The following is a 17,047-nucleotide window of genomic DNA, read 5'->3' on the forward strand; positions in this document are numbered from 1 at the left end:
CCAAAGCATCCTGAGGATGCTCCAGGTATTGCTATTATCATCGGCGAATGTGGCCCCACCCCGTGTGTGATATCAAATAATTTTATATATATCAAAATGGCAGTAAAAAGGTTCCCCACCCCTGCCTTAAACAAACGCTTCTACTATACCTGTATATTAAATACATTGTCAAACTAGAACATTAATTACCTAGACTGCCAAACACAAATATTTAGTTAATATTAATTTAAAAACCAAGAGAATAATGGCAGGGAGTACTCACCTCCTGAATAGAGTCATGTACTGTGCAGTGAGTGGTCCAATATTAAAACATAGGGACAAACCTTTGCCTCCTGGGAGTCTTCCTGGAAATTAGGGACAGTAGACACCTGCACAAATAATAATGGAGATGCTGGCAGCTGCCATTTTGGCACCTCAGAGATACAAGCATCTTAGTACTAGTAGCATCATTATTTACCTTATTCGCTTGATACTACGTTACTTGATAGTAACGGTCCTGAAGTAATTCACAAATTCCTTTATTACCCCAGTAGATGGCACTAAAAGACCATAAACCCGGTGCCAGTAACAAACATGTCCGCTTCATAACCTGCGGCGTGGGGATTGGCGGATGTCCGTGTTCGGGAAGATGGCGGCCCCCATGCCATGAGGAGAGGAGGGGTGATGAGTGTGAGGATGGCGGTGGACGTGAGGTTGCCGGTGGCTCGGAAACGTGTAAATGAGGCGGTGGCGGAGAATAACTGGCACCTGGTGGCCCCCGGGGACACCATCACCACGGATACAGGGTTCATGAGGTGGGATTAGTATTTGGTGCATTTATAACCCGTTATCCCCCCAGTGTGCAATGTCTTACCCTTAGGTCCTCTAACTCAATGGGCTCTAGAGGTGTTGTGGGACTACAAGTCCCAGCATGAAGGTGGTGGTTATAGCATCGTAGCACTTGTAGTTCCACACCAGCTGAAGTCACATGTTGCCATCCTCAGACCAATCCTATAATTCCCACCAGGATTGTGCCTACAATCATTATATTAGTCTTTGTAAAATTTCGCCTGGAAGTAGCTTGATGACTTTTTGCTGCGCATATCGAGCAGTTATAGTAACGCCAACATCGCATGTTTTCATGCGCACGACTGTGGGGTTCAAGGCAGAGCATGCGATGTAGATGGTGGTGATTAATTTGTCATTCTGGTACGGCATATCGTCTCCATCACCAACAAATTTTAATTAAGCCATATATAGCTTTTAGTAAATTGTAAATACATATTGCATATTTTACCATTTAAACTCATAGGGCTCAATCCACTTAGACGCAAAGGGTGCGAAATTGCTGTTGGAGCGGCATAGAAAATCCGTGCACGGCAATTCGCTCCTTCCGCAGTTCGGTCTCGTCCGTGTAAGAACTGTGTGGGCAGCACTGTCACTGCACCACAGCCCCTGCATCTGCCTAGTAGGGTGCCTGTAACAGTACCCTGCAGTCAGAATCGCTGCTGCAGTCGTGCCCAGAAGGCCCTTTGGACGCTACCGACATGCAGACTGCAGCATATACAGCCTCCCAGAGCGTCCTGAGGATGGGAGGCAATGCTGTTCTTTCGGGCGCTGGCTGTCCTGCCCCTTCCGTGTGATCTCATGCCCTCAGGGGGCGTGGTCGTCCCTGTTATGGTGCTGCCGGCAATGCCCCCTCCTCTCCGGCTAGGGTCTGCCCTATCACTCTAGCAGTGGAGTGTGTGTGTGTGTATTTAAAATGTAATACTAATGCTGGGCATACACTATACAATTATCTGTCCAATCTGGCTGGTTGGAATGAAAACCTGGTAATGTATGGGAGCAAAGGACAATCGTCCATTTGCTCACAAACACTGGAAAACAGACAAAAATGGTCGTTTAGACAAACAGGTTAAAACACATGAATTTAACCAATTTGAACAATTGTTTTTTGTCCATTTTCCAGTGTTTAAAACCATATGATCGATTGTCCTTTGCTCCCATACATTACCAGGTTTTCATTCCAACCAGCCAGATTGGACAGATCTCTGACAGATAATTGTATAGTGTGTGCCCAGCATTACACACAAGAAAATCGGTCTTTTTGGGGGCTGATTCGATGCCCATGAGAAATACCTATATGGTCTCTATTAATTATTGACATCTCTGTGGTGTGAAATGAAAAAGAAAACGGAACACCTATGTGCCCAGAGGTCTCCTCTGACAGTAAAATTAACCAACTTCTTTTTAGGTAACAGGGTGAAACCGTTCTAGGAACATACTCCCATTTGTCCTCTTAATTTTTCTGAAATTGGGGAAGATAAGTCTGGCGAGTTACATTTATGGTGAAAAAGGGGGGAGACTAGTTTGAAATCTGGGGTATATGGGGGCCCCTTTGTGCCTCAGTTATGTCTCTAGATCCCAGCGAGCTCATAGGCTGAACAGTGGCAAACGCAGAATTTCTAGAGGGGAGTTTTCCAAATGCATGATTTTAGAGTGAGTGTGGCCTGTCCATGAATAAAGCATAATTAGCACGTATCCAGCTTTAATATGTATCATACAACGTGTATTGTGTCATTCCATCATATACAGGATCAGCGATCACAGTATGCCATTAGATGCGGTAGTAGGGCCTTCCTGCCTGAGCTTAATATATTTGTTTCAGATGTGGGCTCCATTCCAGAGCACTGGAGGAAGTTCTGGAGTCTGGGGGAGCAGCAGAAGAACCTTGCACTGCCCTGGACATATATGTACATATTGGTCTCCTTATGCACTGGATAGTGTATTATTATACAGTATTAATTGACCTTATTGATGATCTATAGCAGTGCACCCCTAACAGTGCATGTTTTCCAGATCTCCTAGGTGGTGCAGAGGTGTATTTATTACTGGCAGACACAGTTTAAAAGAACCACTGGTGGTGCTAATTATTTAATTTGTGATACTGAGAAAACATGCAGCACTAGTAAAATTCTATAATATTAATATTTCTATTGTGGTCATGAGGTGGGCTGGGGAGAGGGGTTTCCAGGCCCCTGCATTTGCCTATGCTGAATATTGCTTCATCAACTCAAGGGCTGCCTACAATGTGTTGGTCAGGCCTGGCCAACCTATGTCTCTGCAGCGGTTGTGAAACTACAAGTCCCAGCATACCCTCCTACTGATCAGCTTGTAAAGCATGCTGGGACTAGTAGTTTCACAACAGCTGGAGGTTGACCATGCCTGGTGTAGGTGATGGGTACATTGTAAGTAATGTTTATCCTACTGTTGCGCAGCCTGATCTAAGATCTTTTTGCCATGCTGGACATATTAAATAAGAATATTCTCCTTCCCCTTCATATTTTCATCAGAGGCCATGGAACGTACATGGATGATGACAGGCTATTGGCGTCAGTGGCCGGGGTGGTAGAACGAGTCAACAAGCTCATCTGCGTCAGAGCCCTGAAGACGAGGTACGTTTCCATAGAGCGGTCAGAACCACATGTAACACGTGTGCCATGTAGAAGTATATTAGCTGTAAAGGGATTCTTGCTTTCATGAACATCAAGCAGGGGGTTTCCTTCCGTACAAGAGAAAACAGAAATTTTGTTGTAATTGTTATCAGTAACCTCTTCATAAGGCATCATACTTCAGTTAGGATCAGCTCCCTATTGCAAGTGATCTATGTTTGTTGGGTGTATAGGCGGTTGCTGGGTCCGCACCTTCCTCACCCGATTACGTACAAATAATGAGTCTTCCACTAACTACTTCTCCAGCGCCAAAAGATGGCACTGACTACCTGTGTCCTACCGAACATGAACTTTGGGCCTTATTCAGAGATGTACGCAAACCCGATGGTTTGTTCACGTCTCGGATGGTGTGAGATCTGCGCATGCGCTGATCCCGCGCTGCGCATATCTCGTTCTGCTAGATTGCTCACAGTGCCCCGAAATCCAGGATGCGGTGAGTATCCCGACCGTGGGGATTACGGTACTTAGAATCCCGGTGCTGGCAACCTGACCGCTGGAATCCCGAAGGTAAGTAGTGGGTTAGGGGGAGGGTAAGGGTTAGGCACTAGGGGGAGGGTAAGGGTTGGGCACTAGGGGGAGGGTTAGGATCAGGGGCGTATCTATAATGGGTGCAGGGTGTGCGGGGCACACGGGCCCCTGGGTCCAGGGGGGCCCCGCACCGCACACCCTGCACCCATAGTATTACTTACCTCTCCGGAGTCCCACGCCGGCACGGGGGTCCGGCGCTGTAAAAACGACTGGAAAATGGCCACCGCGGCTATTTTCCAGTCGTTTGCACATGCGCAGTACAGGAAAAATGCCCGCCGCGTCCCATTTTCCCGTTGAACTGTGCATACACTATAGACTCTGGGCACACTCTAGTGTCCAGAGTCTATAACTGCGACGCTGGCCACGCACAGCCGGACAGAAAGGAGGGGGCCCGTGTCGGAGACTGCACACGGGCCCCCTCATCTCTAGAAACGCCCCTGGTTAGGCACTAGGGGGAGGGTTAGGGTTAGGCACTAGGGGGAGGGTTAGGGTTAGGCACTAAGGAGGGGAGGTTAGGTTCAGGGACCGGGGAGAGAGGGTTAGGAACCGACCGACAGTGTCGGTATCCTAACCCTGTAGGGATGCCGGCGTCAGGATTCTGACCGCGAGGATCCCTAGCGCTGGCATCCCATACCCATCCCCCTAAGCCTCAGCATGGTTGATACGCTGCGGCTGTTTGGAGATGGGGACTGGACGGCGATGGGCAGCGTCCTCAAAAACGGGGGCATGTAGGCAATGTTTTCGAGGCTTGCTAAACGCCAGTGTTTGCGTTTCTAGACAAAGCTTGAATGGCCTCGGCAGCATGAAAACACCGTCCATTCTGAGTAAACCTGTGGGTTACTCAGATGTCCGATCCGATGCTGCGTCTTCAGCCCCCTGATCTCCGATGCCGGCAGCAGGAGTCTTTTTACACTAGATTCCTGCGATATTAGATGATATCGCAGCAAAGCCCGCAGCGGCTGTTCAATAGCGTTCTTTTTTTTCTGCAATGCTGATATTTAAACGTCCTATATCGATCATACCGCTATTTGTGACATCAACTATTTTGTTTTATTATGATTCATTTTTGTTAAATGCTTTTTTAAAAAAAAATGTTTACATGCCAATTTCTGTATTTTCAGTCCTTTTATCTTTTTTTAATTCGTGCATTCAGACCTGTTAGCTCTATTCACAATCCAGGAACGAGCTCTTTACAAGCCCTTATTAGCGTTCCCTGTTGGAGGTAAAACCATAAGGCAATACAAATGATTGATTGTAAATTGAAATTGTAGCTGATAATGATGTGAAGTCAGTGGCACCAACCAGCTCATTAGCTGCCTTTAGATAATGTGGACAGTGACTTACCATGTGTGTCAAGGAACCTGATCTGTGTTTGAGTTATTAAATTGATTGGTGAAGCTAGATCAGAATTTACAGTCCCCTTAGCTGACTTTAGGAGAGACTACATAAAAATGGCTTCCACCAGTAATGGATCACAGATGTCAGGGCTGATGTCCAGGGAATGGAACAGACAATATAACCTTCATGTAAAGACAGAATGGCAGTAGTACTTTATATGCAGCTTGCAGGAGTCCACTTAGAGGACCCCAATCGCTGCCTATTTCTTTCAATTTTCTATTATTAAGAGCCGTGTAGCGCGTGAGCTGTTAAACAAACGGCTATGGTAAAGAAGCTGCTGGTAACAGACTCCGTTTGCTTGAAAACAAGTAGTATACCAGCTATATTTCAGCAGCAGCCTAATATGTAATATGACAGGCTCTTTTTGTTTTTGCAGTAGCTGTTTTGACGCTGGCCCTAAACGCTGCTTTAAGATTTTTAGCAGATGTCAGAATGAAAAAAAAAAAATTCAAAATCAAGTCTGCTTTGTGCAGTACCACGCTATCTAGGCAAAACCCAATCAGTTTAAAAGAGCAGCATTGTATAAAAAGATACGCAAATGTATAAAAAAATACACAATGAATGTCACAGTATTTGTAATGCCGCAGTATTTTTATGCCCACGGGAGGGGCAAAAGTAATGACCTGGTGTAGAATACTAACTAGTGTTCCCGCTAGGCTGTTTTAGTGGGGCGCTGCGCCCTGCCCGATTTCAAAAGGGCAGAGTGCGCCCTGCCCCTTTTCGTGGCGCCCCGCTAAAACAGCCGTCGGGAGCTGTCCCTGCGACCGCGGGTCACTGTGTCCCGCGGATGGGGAAAACTGCGGTGTACCGATCACCGTCGGTGAATAGATGCACCCGGCTTCTATTCACAGAGGAGGGAGAGCGTTGGGGGCAGTTGGCATGTCCGTAAGTGAGGGGCACGCCCCCAAAAGTGATGAAAAGGGAGTGCGTGGCCACACCCACTTTTCGGACACGCGCATTTGGTTCCCGCCGGAGTGCCCTTTCTCTAGGTCCGGCGCCCTGCCCAGGAAAGTGCTATTGGGATTTGGATTTTTTTCTATATCTAGGGAGGTAGTGATAGCAAATTTTCTAAATAGATTTAAATGACCACTAAGGGATATATTTACTAAAGTGCAGGTTTTTAGAAGTGTAGGTGTTGCCCATATCTACCAATTAGATTCTAATTAAAATTTATCTAGCACCTTCTAGAAGATAATAGCTACAATCTGGTTGCTATGGGCAACATCTCCACTTCTAAAAACCTGTATATATAATCACGCTACTGATAACTTTCACGTTTGCATATCTGCTTATAAAAGCCATCATTGCTGGAGTTGTGTAAGATAAAGTTGCATGGCGGTATTTCTGCTCCTAGTTCAGATTAATATCACAGCTCGTAGAGGCTGGACGGCATCACCCCACCCATATCTAGTTAATTCACGGTAAAATCTTAGTGGAAACTTAATACAATGCACACATTTATCTGATCAGTGGAGTAATATGTAACAAATCACTTAACGATGTGTACCCAGCCGACCTATCGTGCGAAGGGACCCGGCATTGGCAAGTGCATACACCCTTGGCGTTGCCGGGAGCTATAGCAGGGGCCATCTTGCATTCGGCAGCATGGCACTCGCTAACTATTTGGCCCGTCGGACCTGCAGGCAGGGAACGTGCATTGTCAGCGACATTGAGGGTACCAACTAGACGATGTGTCCGATATGTCGTACGACATATCGTCTAGTGCAGTGGTTCTCAAACTCCGTCCTCAGGACCCCACACAGGTCACGTTTTCCAGGTCACCCAGCAGGTGCACAGGTGCATTCATTACTCACTGACACATTTTAAAAGATCCACAGGTGGTTATAATTATTTCACTTTTGATTCTGTGAAGAGACCTGGAAAACATGCAGTGTGTGGGGTCCTGGGGACCGAGATTGAGAACCACTGGTCTAGTGTGTACCGGCGATAACTGCTCTACTGCAAACAGCGCTTTCACTCAACCCATGTATGTTTGGCTTTAATATGAGTGTAGTTTTTGAGGCAGTGCAAGAAGGGTTTCCGGAACCCTGTGAAGGCATTTAGGGGCGTATTTTTCACAAATCGCATTGCGATATGCGATATTCAATATTATCACAGGGATGTATCATAATGAAGGTAGTGGGACAGAGCCTGTGAGAGAGCCTTGTCCCGGCGATGTGTCCGCATCAGGCTTTCGCAATAGTGCCCCCTTGTGGGGGCACACTTTGCATATGCCCAGTAAGGCGGTGCATTGTGTGCAGACGGAGCAGTCAGCCTGTGTGTGATAGGACGCAGGCCGCATGCTGAAAAACTTACCTGCACACAGGGATATCTGGGCTTCGCTCTGCCTGTCCGATGTCAGGAAGGGGCACAGCAGGAGTTCAGGGAAACGTACCAAAGCCTCTAATAATGCCATATGGAGATGGCGTTATTTTGGAAGTGCTTGGTCCAAAAAGATCTAACAATTGAAGTTTGTTAAATCTGGGCTGATCGCATGTCCCGTTAGAGGTATGGGAAATGCAGCCAGCATGCGGAGCCGATGCGATTTTTAGGACGTGGGGAATCTACTGCACAGTTACTCCTTTCCCGTTCATATCGTCTTAGATGGGCACCCTGACTGATGTTTTTCCGCTTTGCTCCTGACCTATACACAGTGTTCATTCTAGTCGTGCAGTTCTTCTTTCCTGCCTGGGGTGTCACTATCTGCTCTGGTGCTTCTAGCACACGTAGCTGATGCAATAAACTGCTGATACAGCCCAGGGTGTGCTAGAAGCACCAGATCAGAGTGAGACACCCCAGGCAGGAAAGAGGAACTGCACGGGTCATGACAGGTACAGGGTGCTAGAATGAACACTACAAAATGTTCTTGTCTTTCAGAAGCCTTGATTCTTTTTTGTTATCAACTAGTTTTTTTGTTTTTGTTTTTCCATCTAAGCTGATTATGGAACATACAATGTGTCGGCCTTACTTGCTGGGCGTTTAGTGGGTGCCAGCAGTAAACAAGCACCTGAGCCTGCAGGAGCACTTCACTGTATCGTATATAACGGAGGTTGCACTCCGCATTATGTTGCAAGGTGAATTACTCTTATTTTTGTTTAATTTTGTTGTTTAACTTATTGTTTTTGATATTTTATCCTAGATACAATGGGGAAGTTGGTGACATTGTTGTGGGAAGAATAACAGAGGTATGATGATTATATTCTTATTGATGGATGTGTGTCAGTTACACATGCACTACTGTAATGTGTATCTTAGCGGCTTACACACTGACTACTGTAATGTGTATCTTAGCGGCTTACACACAGACTACTGTAATGTGTATCTTAGCGGCTTACACACAGACTACTGTAATGTGTATCTTAGCGGCTTACACACGGACTGCTGTAATGTGTATCTTAGCGGCTTACACACGGACTGCTGTAATGTGTATCTTAGCGGCTTACACACGGACTGCTGTAATGTGTATCTTAGCGGCTTACACACGGACTGCTGTAATGTGTATCTTAGCGGCTTACACACGGACTGCTGTAATGTGTATCTTAGCGGCTTACACACGGACTGCTGTAATGTGTATCTTAGCGGCTTACACACGGACTGCTGTAATGTGTATCTTAGCGGCTTACACACGGACTGCTGTAATGTGTATCTTAGCGGCTTACACACGGACTGCTGTAATGTGTATCTTAGCGGCTTACACACGGACTGCTGTAATGTGTATCTTAGCGGCTTACACACGGACTACTGTAATGTGTATCTTAGCGGCTTACGCGTGGACTGCTGTAATGTGTATCTTAGCGGCTTACGCGTGGACTGCTGTAATGTGTATCTTAGCGGCTTACGCGTGGACTGCTGTAATTTGTATCTTAGCGGCTTACGCGTGGACTGCTGTAATTTGTATCTTAGCGGCTTACGCGAGGACTGCTGTAATTTGTATCTTAGCGGCTTACGCGCGGACTGCTGTAATATGTATCTTAGCGGCTTACGCGCGGACTGCTGTAATATGTATCTTAGCGGCTTACGCGCAGACTGCTGTAATATGTATCTTAGCGGCCTTACGCGCGGACTGCTGTAATGTGTATCTTAGCGGCTTACCCGCAGACTGCTGTAATATGTATGTGTGACTGGCTCCCGCAGGTGCAGCAGAAGCGGTGGAAAGTGGACACTAACTCACGTCTGGATTCCATATTGCTGCTTTCAGCCGTGAACCTTCCTGGTGGGGAGCTGGTGAGTAGGTTAATGAAAACGTCATTGTGGTGAACTCCTATTTTGCCTACACGTAGCTCTGCGCTGCCTGTTCCCAAGCTACGACACTCTTAGTACTTCTACGTTTCTCTTAGATATCTTGTTGGTTATTCTTGGTATATCCCTTCGTGTTAGTCTTCTCTGGGCTCTTAGATCTAAACAAAAATGGGCAAAATCTGGTAGCCAGAATGCCATGGGGACCTGGCCCCTGTAGCCATTCATCCACCTGCAACCATTAGAGCACTTTCCTGGCTTTTAGAACTGTCTGCAATTACTTTGACTGAGTTTTATTCTCCTATTGGGATCTGCCGTTCAGGACAGAACCGAGGGCTCCAGTTATAGTGCAGTATTCTATAATATTGTCCTTGGGGCCTGGGAGGCGACCGAAACGCGCTGCCAGTGCTTGAGAACAGGCTGGTATGTGCGGGGCACTACCTCAAATAATGAAAAAATAAAGTGTGTTGAAGTAGATCCTCCCTTTCTTTCAATAAGTGCAAAACATACATCACACACCCCTTAGACAATGGGCAGAATTGTGCTGATAAAGGACAAAAAGCTGAAATGGCATGTCTGGTAATATATTTGCTTGCTATACCACCTTTTGCAATGCCCAATGGGGTGGTTGTAGAGCCCATTACTAGGAGGTGGATGCAGCGGATTTGTCATTGCATTGTGCGTATCAGTACTGCCGACCTCAGTCAGTAGATTGAACAGGCATGTGGGATCAACAGTGAGTATGTCGATCCAGGAATGTGTCGGCAAGGTTAACATGCCACTTGCAGACTTATTCTTGTGCAGCTGCATTTGCATATTGCTCAGACTGGTGCCTGATTCAATCTCATTTTACTAACCTATAATTGGAGGAAGCGCTGTATTCTCCTTTCTCTCCAGCTGCTCTGCTTCATATGTCCCGTTCTAAACTCCCCTGCAGGCGCCATTTTCCCGGAGACCCACACACGTGCAGTAGATTCTGGCCCACACTGAGCCTGCACACGGACCACCTCCTCTCTTAAAACACCCCTGAAATTACTATGTTTCTTAATTTCTACTTAATACTAGAGACGAGCGTAAAAAAAGTGAATTTAAAGGAAATGGAGTGGATGGATCTATCAATGTACTGCGCATGCGCGAGTCACCGGAAAAATGGCCGCTGGCATTTTCCCAGTCATTCTTGCTGCTCTGCCCTACAGATCAGCACTACAGGCAGGTAAGTATAAGACTATATGAGTGCAGGGTGTGTGGTGTGGGCCCCCCTAAACCCAGGGGCCCGTGTGCCTTGCACCCCCTGCACCCATTATAGATCCGTCCCTGAGTAATTTATTACCTAATGATCTTTTGGGTTTATGGAAGCGAGTCTGGTCCTCTTGGAATCAGGATTTTCCAGACTTTGATTTCTCGGAAAGCGTTATGTCCCCGATTCCTTCTGTCATGAAATGGGTTAACTCAGCCAGGCTGTAGGAAATTCGCATAAAGGTCCTGATTCAGAGCCGGACGCTCTTTCAGAGTGCTCGCTCTAAATCAGGGCGTTTTTTTTTTTTGGAGCCGGCCCTTTGGCCGCTCGCTAAGCTGCAATGTCACCCTTGTGGTAGGGTCTCGTTCCCGCAAGCTCCAGTGAGCTTCCTGCTCTAATAGAGCTCAACTACTGACATCACGAGTGATGTCAGTAGGGCCTCCCTCAAACGGCAGGCGTTCCTTCGGGAACGCCTCCATTTGGCCATCATCGACAGCCGCCCCGTTTTGTTGCAAGCCCCGGAGCGAGTGATTTCTCGCACTGCCCGGCCATAGACCCGCTTGCGAGCGGGTCTGAATCAGGCCCAAAGTTCCTTATCAAGGCTTATATATCACAGGTCTAGACGAATGCCCAAAATGCCACGCAGCATCCGCAAACGGAATGGGTATGAAATACTGCCGGCGGTTCGATTCCCGTCAGCGGCAGCCCGACATCAGCAGAGTTCCGAGCAGCGGAAGCCCGACAGCGCTGGAAATCCCGATCGTGGATAGGTGAGTATCTACTAACCTAACCCCCCTAACCCTCCTTAGGGGTGCCTAACCCTAACTTCCCCCCCAAGTGCCTAACCCTAACCACCCCCTTCCCCGCTGCCTAAACCTAAGTCCCCCGGGTGGGTGCCTAACCCTAACCCTCCCTCCCCCTAGCCTAACCCTCCCGGGGGGGTGCCTAACCCTAAGTCCTCCCCGGGGGTGCCTAACCCTAACCCTCCCTCCCCCTAGCCTAACCCTAACCCTCCCGGGGGGGTGCCTAACCCTAAGTCCTCCACGGGGGTGCCTAACCCTCCCTCCCCCTAGCCTAACCCTAACCCTCCCGGGGGGGTGCCTAACCCTAAGTCCTCCCCGGGGGTGCCTAACCCTCCCTCCCCCTAGCCTAACCCTCCCGGGGGGGTGCCTAACCCTAAGTCCCCCCTGAGAGCCCTAAACCTAACCCTCCCCCCCCCCGCGGCTGTCCGCTCGCGGCGCCCGGCATCACTACGATCGGGATGCCAGGCGCCGGTCTCCCGGCGTCGGGGAAATGCGGGCGTCTACATCTAGACGCCCGGCATTTCACCCTTGCCGGGATATGACAGTCGGGAAGCCGGCTGCCGGTATTTAGGCAGTCGGCTTCCCGATTGCTTCCCCCGCAAACTTCCTACATAATGCCTGGCAGTGTCCAAAATAAAGAGAGTACGTCATTTTCTTACACAGATCTTTAATCATTCTAGGTTAACATTTGTTTTTTAATGGGAGTTTTCCCCCTCGCTGATTTTGCCTCCTGGTCACCATTGTATATGTATATTTCCCCTAATACTGTGTGCCACCTTTTCTGATGATGCTGATCACTCTAGCTAGAAAAATAATTTTAATAAAGTGGATTTCTAAGGCAGCTCCCTATTAGACAGGCTCAAATTAGAATTACTCAGTATACTTTACTATGATGGATGTACAGCAATGTACAACATTGAAAAAGGTGTAATTCATTTCTATAACAAATGGGGTACGTACCTAGATTTTCTTCCCGATTTAATGTCTTTGATCAGATTATGAAAGTATTTGACAATACTACGTGGTCGCTGTTAAGAAATATTACTTAATTAGATTTTACTGCTGACGGTTGTATTTTCTATTTAAATTTAGGTCATATAATGTGTCACTCGTGACGTGGATATCCGTCCCCCCTCGCCCCTACCCATTCTTTCTCCTATTCTGCTAGTTTTTATTTGAATTTGCTCTTATTCCTTATTTTTAGAGTTACACTTAAAAAAGAAAAAAGAATTTTCAATAATTAGTTACACTCTGGTTTACAAATGACTGTTTATGTATATTCATTGGTGTTACAGACTGTATGTGCCAGATGATGCTATAATTTACTTTTATGTTTTTGTTTCTACCATCATTTACTTGTTTGACAAGTATTGGGTTATTTTGTAAACTTATTGTATTGCTGCTATTTTACACTGTCTGTATACTCTTGAATTCAAATTTATTTGTTTTATTCAATAACAAATAAAAAAAAAAAAAAAAAAAAGTAGACCACTATTCTGAAGACCGCTATCGCTGCGTGATCAGATAGATATAAAAATAGTTGCACCGCCCTCACAAAACATTCTGTGAGATTGTCAGCTTTTAATGAAGGCGTGGGCCAGAGCAGGTTGGACATAATACTGGTATAATTTATACTCAGATTTCTGAATCATGCTAAGCCAGGGGTCAGGGAACTCTTACCTTTTACCCAAAAATATATTTAGATACGCCGACGTTACCCCCTTGATTTGAAAGGAAGGAAATCCTATAGTAGTGCCTCCATAGTTATGCCCCTGTAGTGCTGCTTGTCAATAAAAAACAACTTACCTTAATCTCCACTCCTGCATCCGCAGCCATCCTGTCCGCCCGGCTGCTCCTCGGCACTATGGGAGAGACATCATGACGTCTCTCCCATAGTGCGCATGGAGAGAGGCGGAAGCTGGAGTTCAGAAGAGAACTCCAGCCTCCGGCTAACGCGGCGCTGCAGGGAAGGAGCTGGGCGCCCGCTGGTAATAACATCTCAGCGGGCATCCGGTTTAGAGCCTCCCTGCGGTACAGCCGGGCATGCATATGAATCATTCTATATTATAGAATGATTCATATGCATGCCCGGCTGTCTGGCCATTACCCCCAGGAATTTAATTTTTACCCCATTTGGAGTAATTTAACCCTATTCCCTGACCACTGCGCTAAGCAAAGCATAGTTGGAGGTGGATATATATATATCTGTGCTTATTTTTGGGATCACTATCTTTTTCTTGAATGGTGTGATAAGGCTAGAAAGTGCACATTCACCCAGTAATTACTCAATGGTAACAGCTGCCAGTCTCTCATGGTTTTGCTGGTTGTTTTTTTTCTTGTATGTAGTTTGAAAGTTGAACGTTTTATGTCTTTAGAATTTATATGCTTTACAGAACGCCTTTACATTACTTCATTACATATGCATACTATATAGCAAGCACAGCGGTCTGCAGTGGGTGTATCTCTAGCAATATAGACTTGTCAGCTTAGCCATACAGAACAATTCCGTGCTGTGGACAGGCCGCGCACCCTGGTTTTCCGGCACAGCTATATAGGATCCCACCTGGACGATGCCTTGATTAGATCAGAGCCCTGACTGGGCCAGGCTGTGTCCTCCCTTATAACTCTGGTGCTGTGGACTTTTGTGGCACCTTACAAATAAACAATGATGATCACGCAGTACTCGTGCCTGGGCACAATGCTGTTTTAGAGGTACAACTCTGTGAGTTAGCGGGCAGTGCTGATTTCAGTAGTGCAGCTCATGGAGTGTGGACACTGTGCTAGTTTCAGTGGGACAGTTTTGGAGAAGGAGCACAGTGCTAGTTTCAGGGGGGGTACAGCTCTAGAGATTGAAATGGTACTGGTTTAAGTGTGTGTGGGTGAGGTACAGTGCTAGTTTTAGTGGGGCAGCTCATGGGCGAGTGCAGTGCTGGTTTCAGTGGGGCAGCTCATGGGCGAGTGCAGTGCTGGTTTCAGTGGGGCAGCACATGGGGGAGTGCAGTGCTGAGTGGGGCAGCACATGGGGGAGTGCAGTGCTGAGTGGGGCAGCACATGGGGGAGTGCAGTGCTGAGTGGGGCAGCACATGGGGGAGTGCAGTGCTGGTTTCAGTGGGGCAGCTCATGGGCGAGTGCAGTGCTGGTTTCAGTGGGGCAGCTCATGGAGTGTGGACACTGCTAGTTTCAGTGGGACAGTTTTGGAGAAGGAGTACAGTGCTAGTTTCAGGGGGGGTACAGCTCTAGAGATTGAAATGGTACTGGTTTAAGTGTGTGTGGGTGAGGTACAGTGCTAGTTTTAGTGGGCAGCTCATGGGCGAGTGCAGTGCTGGTTTCAGTGGGGCAGCTCATGGGGGAGTGCAGTTCTGTATTCAGAGGGGCAGCTCATGGGGGAGTGCAGTGCTGTATTCAGTGGGGTGGCTATTGGTTGGGACAAAGTACCAGTTTTGATGGAGCAGCTCTTGGTTGGGGCGAGGTGCTGGTTTCAGTGGCACAGTGCTGGTTCCATTGGTGCTCTAAATATGTATGTATCTGTTGTAAAAGGCTGTATCACGTCTGCCAGGAGCATTAGGAACTGGAGCATGTTAGGTTGGGGGAAGAGAGTGTGTGGGTGGTTTGAAGGGGGCAAGAAAGATTAGTGATGGAATGTGGTGAGAGGAGATGACGGAAAAAACGTGTGTGTGAAGTTGGGAAAGAGAGGAGGGGGGTGGGGACTGATATATAAAACTTTTCACAGATGTCTACATATAGATCTCTCTATAGATAATGACAAATGGAAGAAAAGCTTGTAGCTCACCACTGTGGGGCGCTCAGTACATCCCTGAGAGTGGGGACAGTACTATACAGAAATAGAATGAATGGAGTAAATGTACATCAGACATCTTATTCCTGGAGAAATAACTTCACACGAAATCTCCCAGTAGAAGAGAAATCACGACTAACGGAAAATAAATTCTCTCTAGAAACGCTTTTTAGGCATCTGTGATTGGCTATACACGTATGCCCAGCTGTAGCTTTCGTTGATTTTTAACCCTCACGCTGCCAGTAATGTAGGATTAGTGGCAATGCCTGTATCACACGTATTAGGCCATCACTGTAAATTCTACATCATGTGTAAATACCGAATGGAGATCGCAGTCCTAATGCAGCCACAGTGACATGAAGGAGACAGCGGTCACGTGATTGCTGGTTTTCCCATGCTCTAACACACACCATTATGGGTTAAATGTGAATAGATTGATGAGTCTGCACTACCACCTGATACCAAGTGGTGGCGCTGATGTAAAGTGATTTACACATGTTCCAGATCACAAGGATGCTTGCTGAGAAACCCATCTGCTCATGCTGCATTGTCAGATACACATTAGTCATAATGTGGGAATGTTTCCCTATTCTAGCCTGGCTTATGCAATGCATCTTTTTTCTTTTTTTTTAATCAGTACATGTGGATACACAAATGTGTCCTTACACATCTTTGCAGCAGTTGCGCTAAAAAGCCCCTCTCTGCGCGCCAGGTCCCGTGAAACTCTGCTAGCGCCGGGTGTCTTTTTTTTTTTTGTGTGTGTGTGTGTATCTGTTTGCTAAGTTGCAATGCGACAAGGACGCACCGGCAGACCGTGCTGATTAATGTGATATGCGATACTTGTATATCTTTGTACAACTGAGTCTCTGAATCTGTATACAAAGTGTTACAATGTAGCGGCCGCAGCTTTTTTCATTCCAAGTTCCGTCGGGCTTCATGTACAGACTCCGGTGCTCACAGATATACAGGTGTCGCATATCAGATTAATCGGCGCAGTCTGCTGGTGCCTCCTAGACACATCACATTGCGACTTAAGGCCCCCATACATCTGAAGGCGGATAGCGCGATCCTGCGGTTGGATCTGAAACGCCGATCGGCCGGCCATCGATGTTCCGCGATCTGTCGCAGGTTTAGTGAAATTCTACTTGTTAAATTTCACCGATGTGCCAATAACGATAATTTTTTGATCGTGATCGGCACATTGGTTAAATCCAACATGTTGGATTTCACCAATCCTACGATTCCAGGTTGCAGGATCGTAACATCGCAGCAATCCGTCGCTGATGTATGGGGGCCTTAACACACATTTTCGGGAGAAAAAAAAAAAGGCGGCCAACGCTAGTACAGTAGTACAGGATCTGGCAGCTCCGTCACGCCAGGCAAGTTGCGCTGTCTGATGTATTGAGGCTAGATGTACGAGGACACATCTGTACACGTGTGGCGGGACACTCCCTATACATATACTTTTTAATATGTCCCACAAAAGTTTGAATTGGGTGCGCATGTGGTTAATCCCTGTCAATATTATAAATCGGGGAATAAAATTTGTGCTTTGTGG

General features: G+C 46.9%; 1 protein-coding gene across 1 annotated transcript in view; it reads left to right on the forward strand.

Moving 5' to 3' along the window:
• The first annotated feature begins 568 nt into the window (after positions 1–568).
• Positions 569–17,047, forward strand: part of EXOSC2 (exosome component 2) — a 31,028-nt gene continuing 14,549 nt past the window's right edge. The window contains exons 1-4 of the mRNA XM_088453312.1: positions 569–794; positions 3,333–3,434; positions 8,557–8,602; positions 9,552–9,641. Coding sequence (XP_088309438.1) covers positions 646–794; positions 3,333–3,434; positions 8,557–8,602; positions 9,552–9,641 — 387 coding nt within the window. The 5' untranslated portion in view covers positions 569–645. The remainder of the gene's footprint in view (positions 795–3,332; positions 3,435–8,556; positions 8,603–9,551; positions 9,642–17,047) is intronic.

Source organism: Taudactylus pleione, unplaced genomic scaffold (assembly GCF_031769625.1).
Source record: "Taudactylus pleione unplaced genomic scaffold, aTauple2 ptg000579l, whole genome shotgun sequence".
Classification (NCBI taxonomy): Eukaryota; Metazoa; Chordata; class Amphibia; order Anura; family Myobatrachidae; genus Taudactylus; species Taudactylus pleione.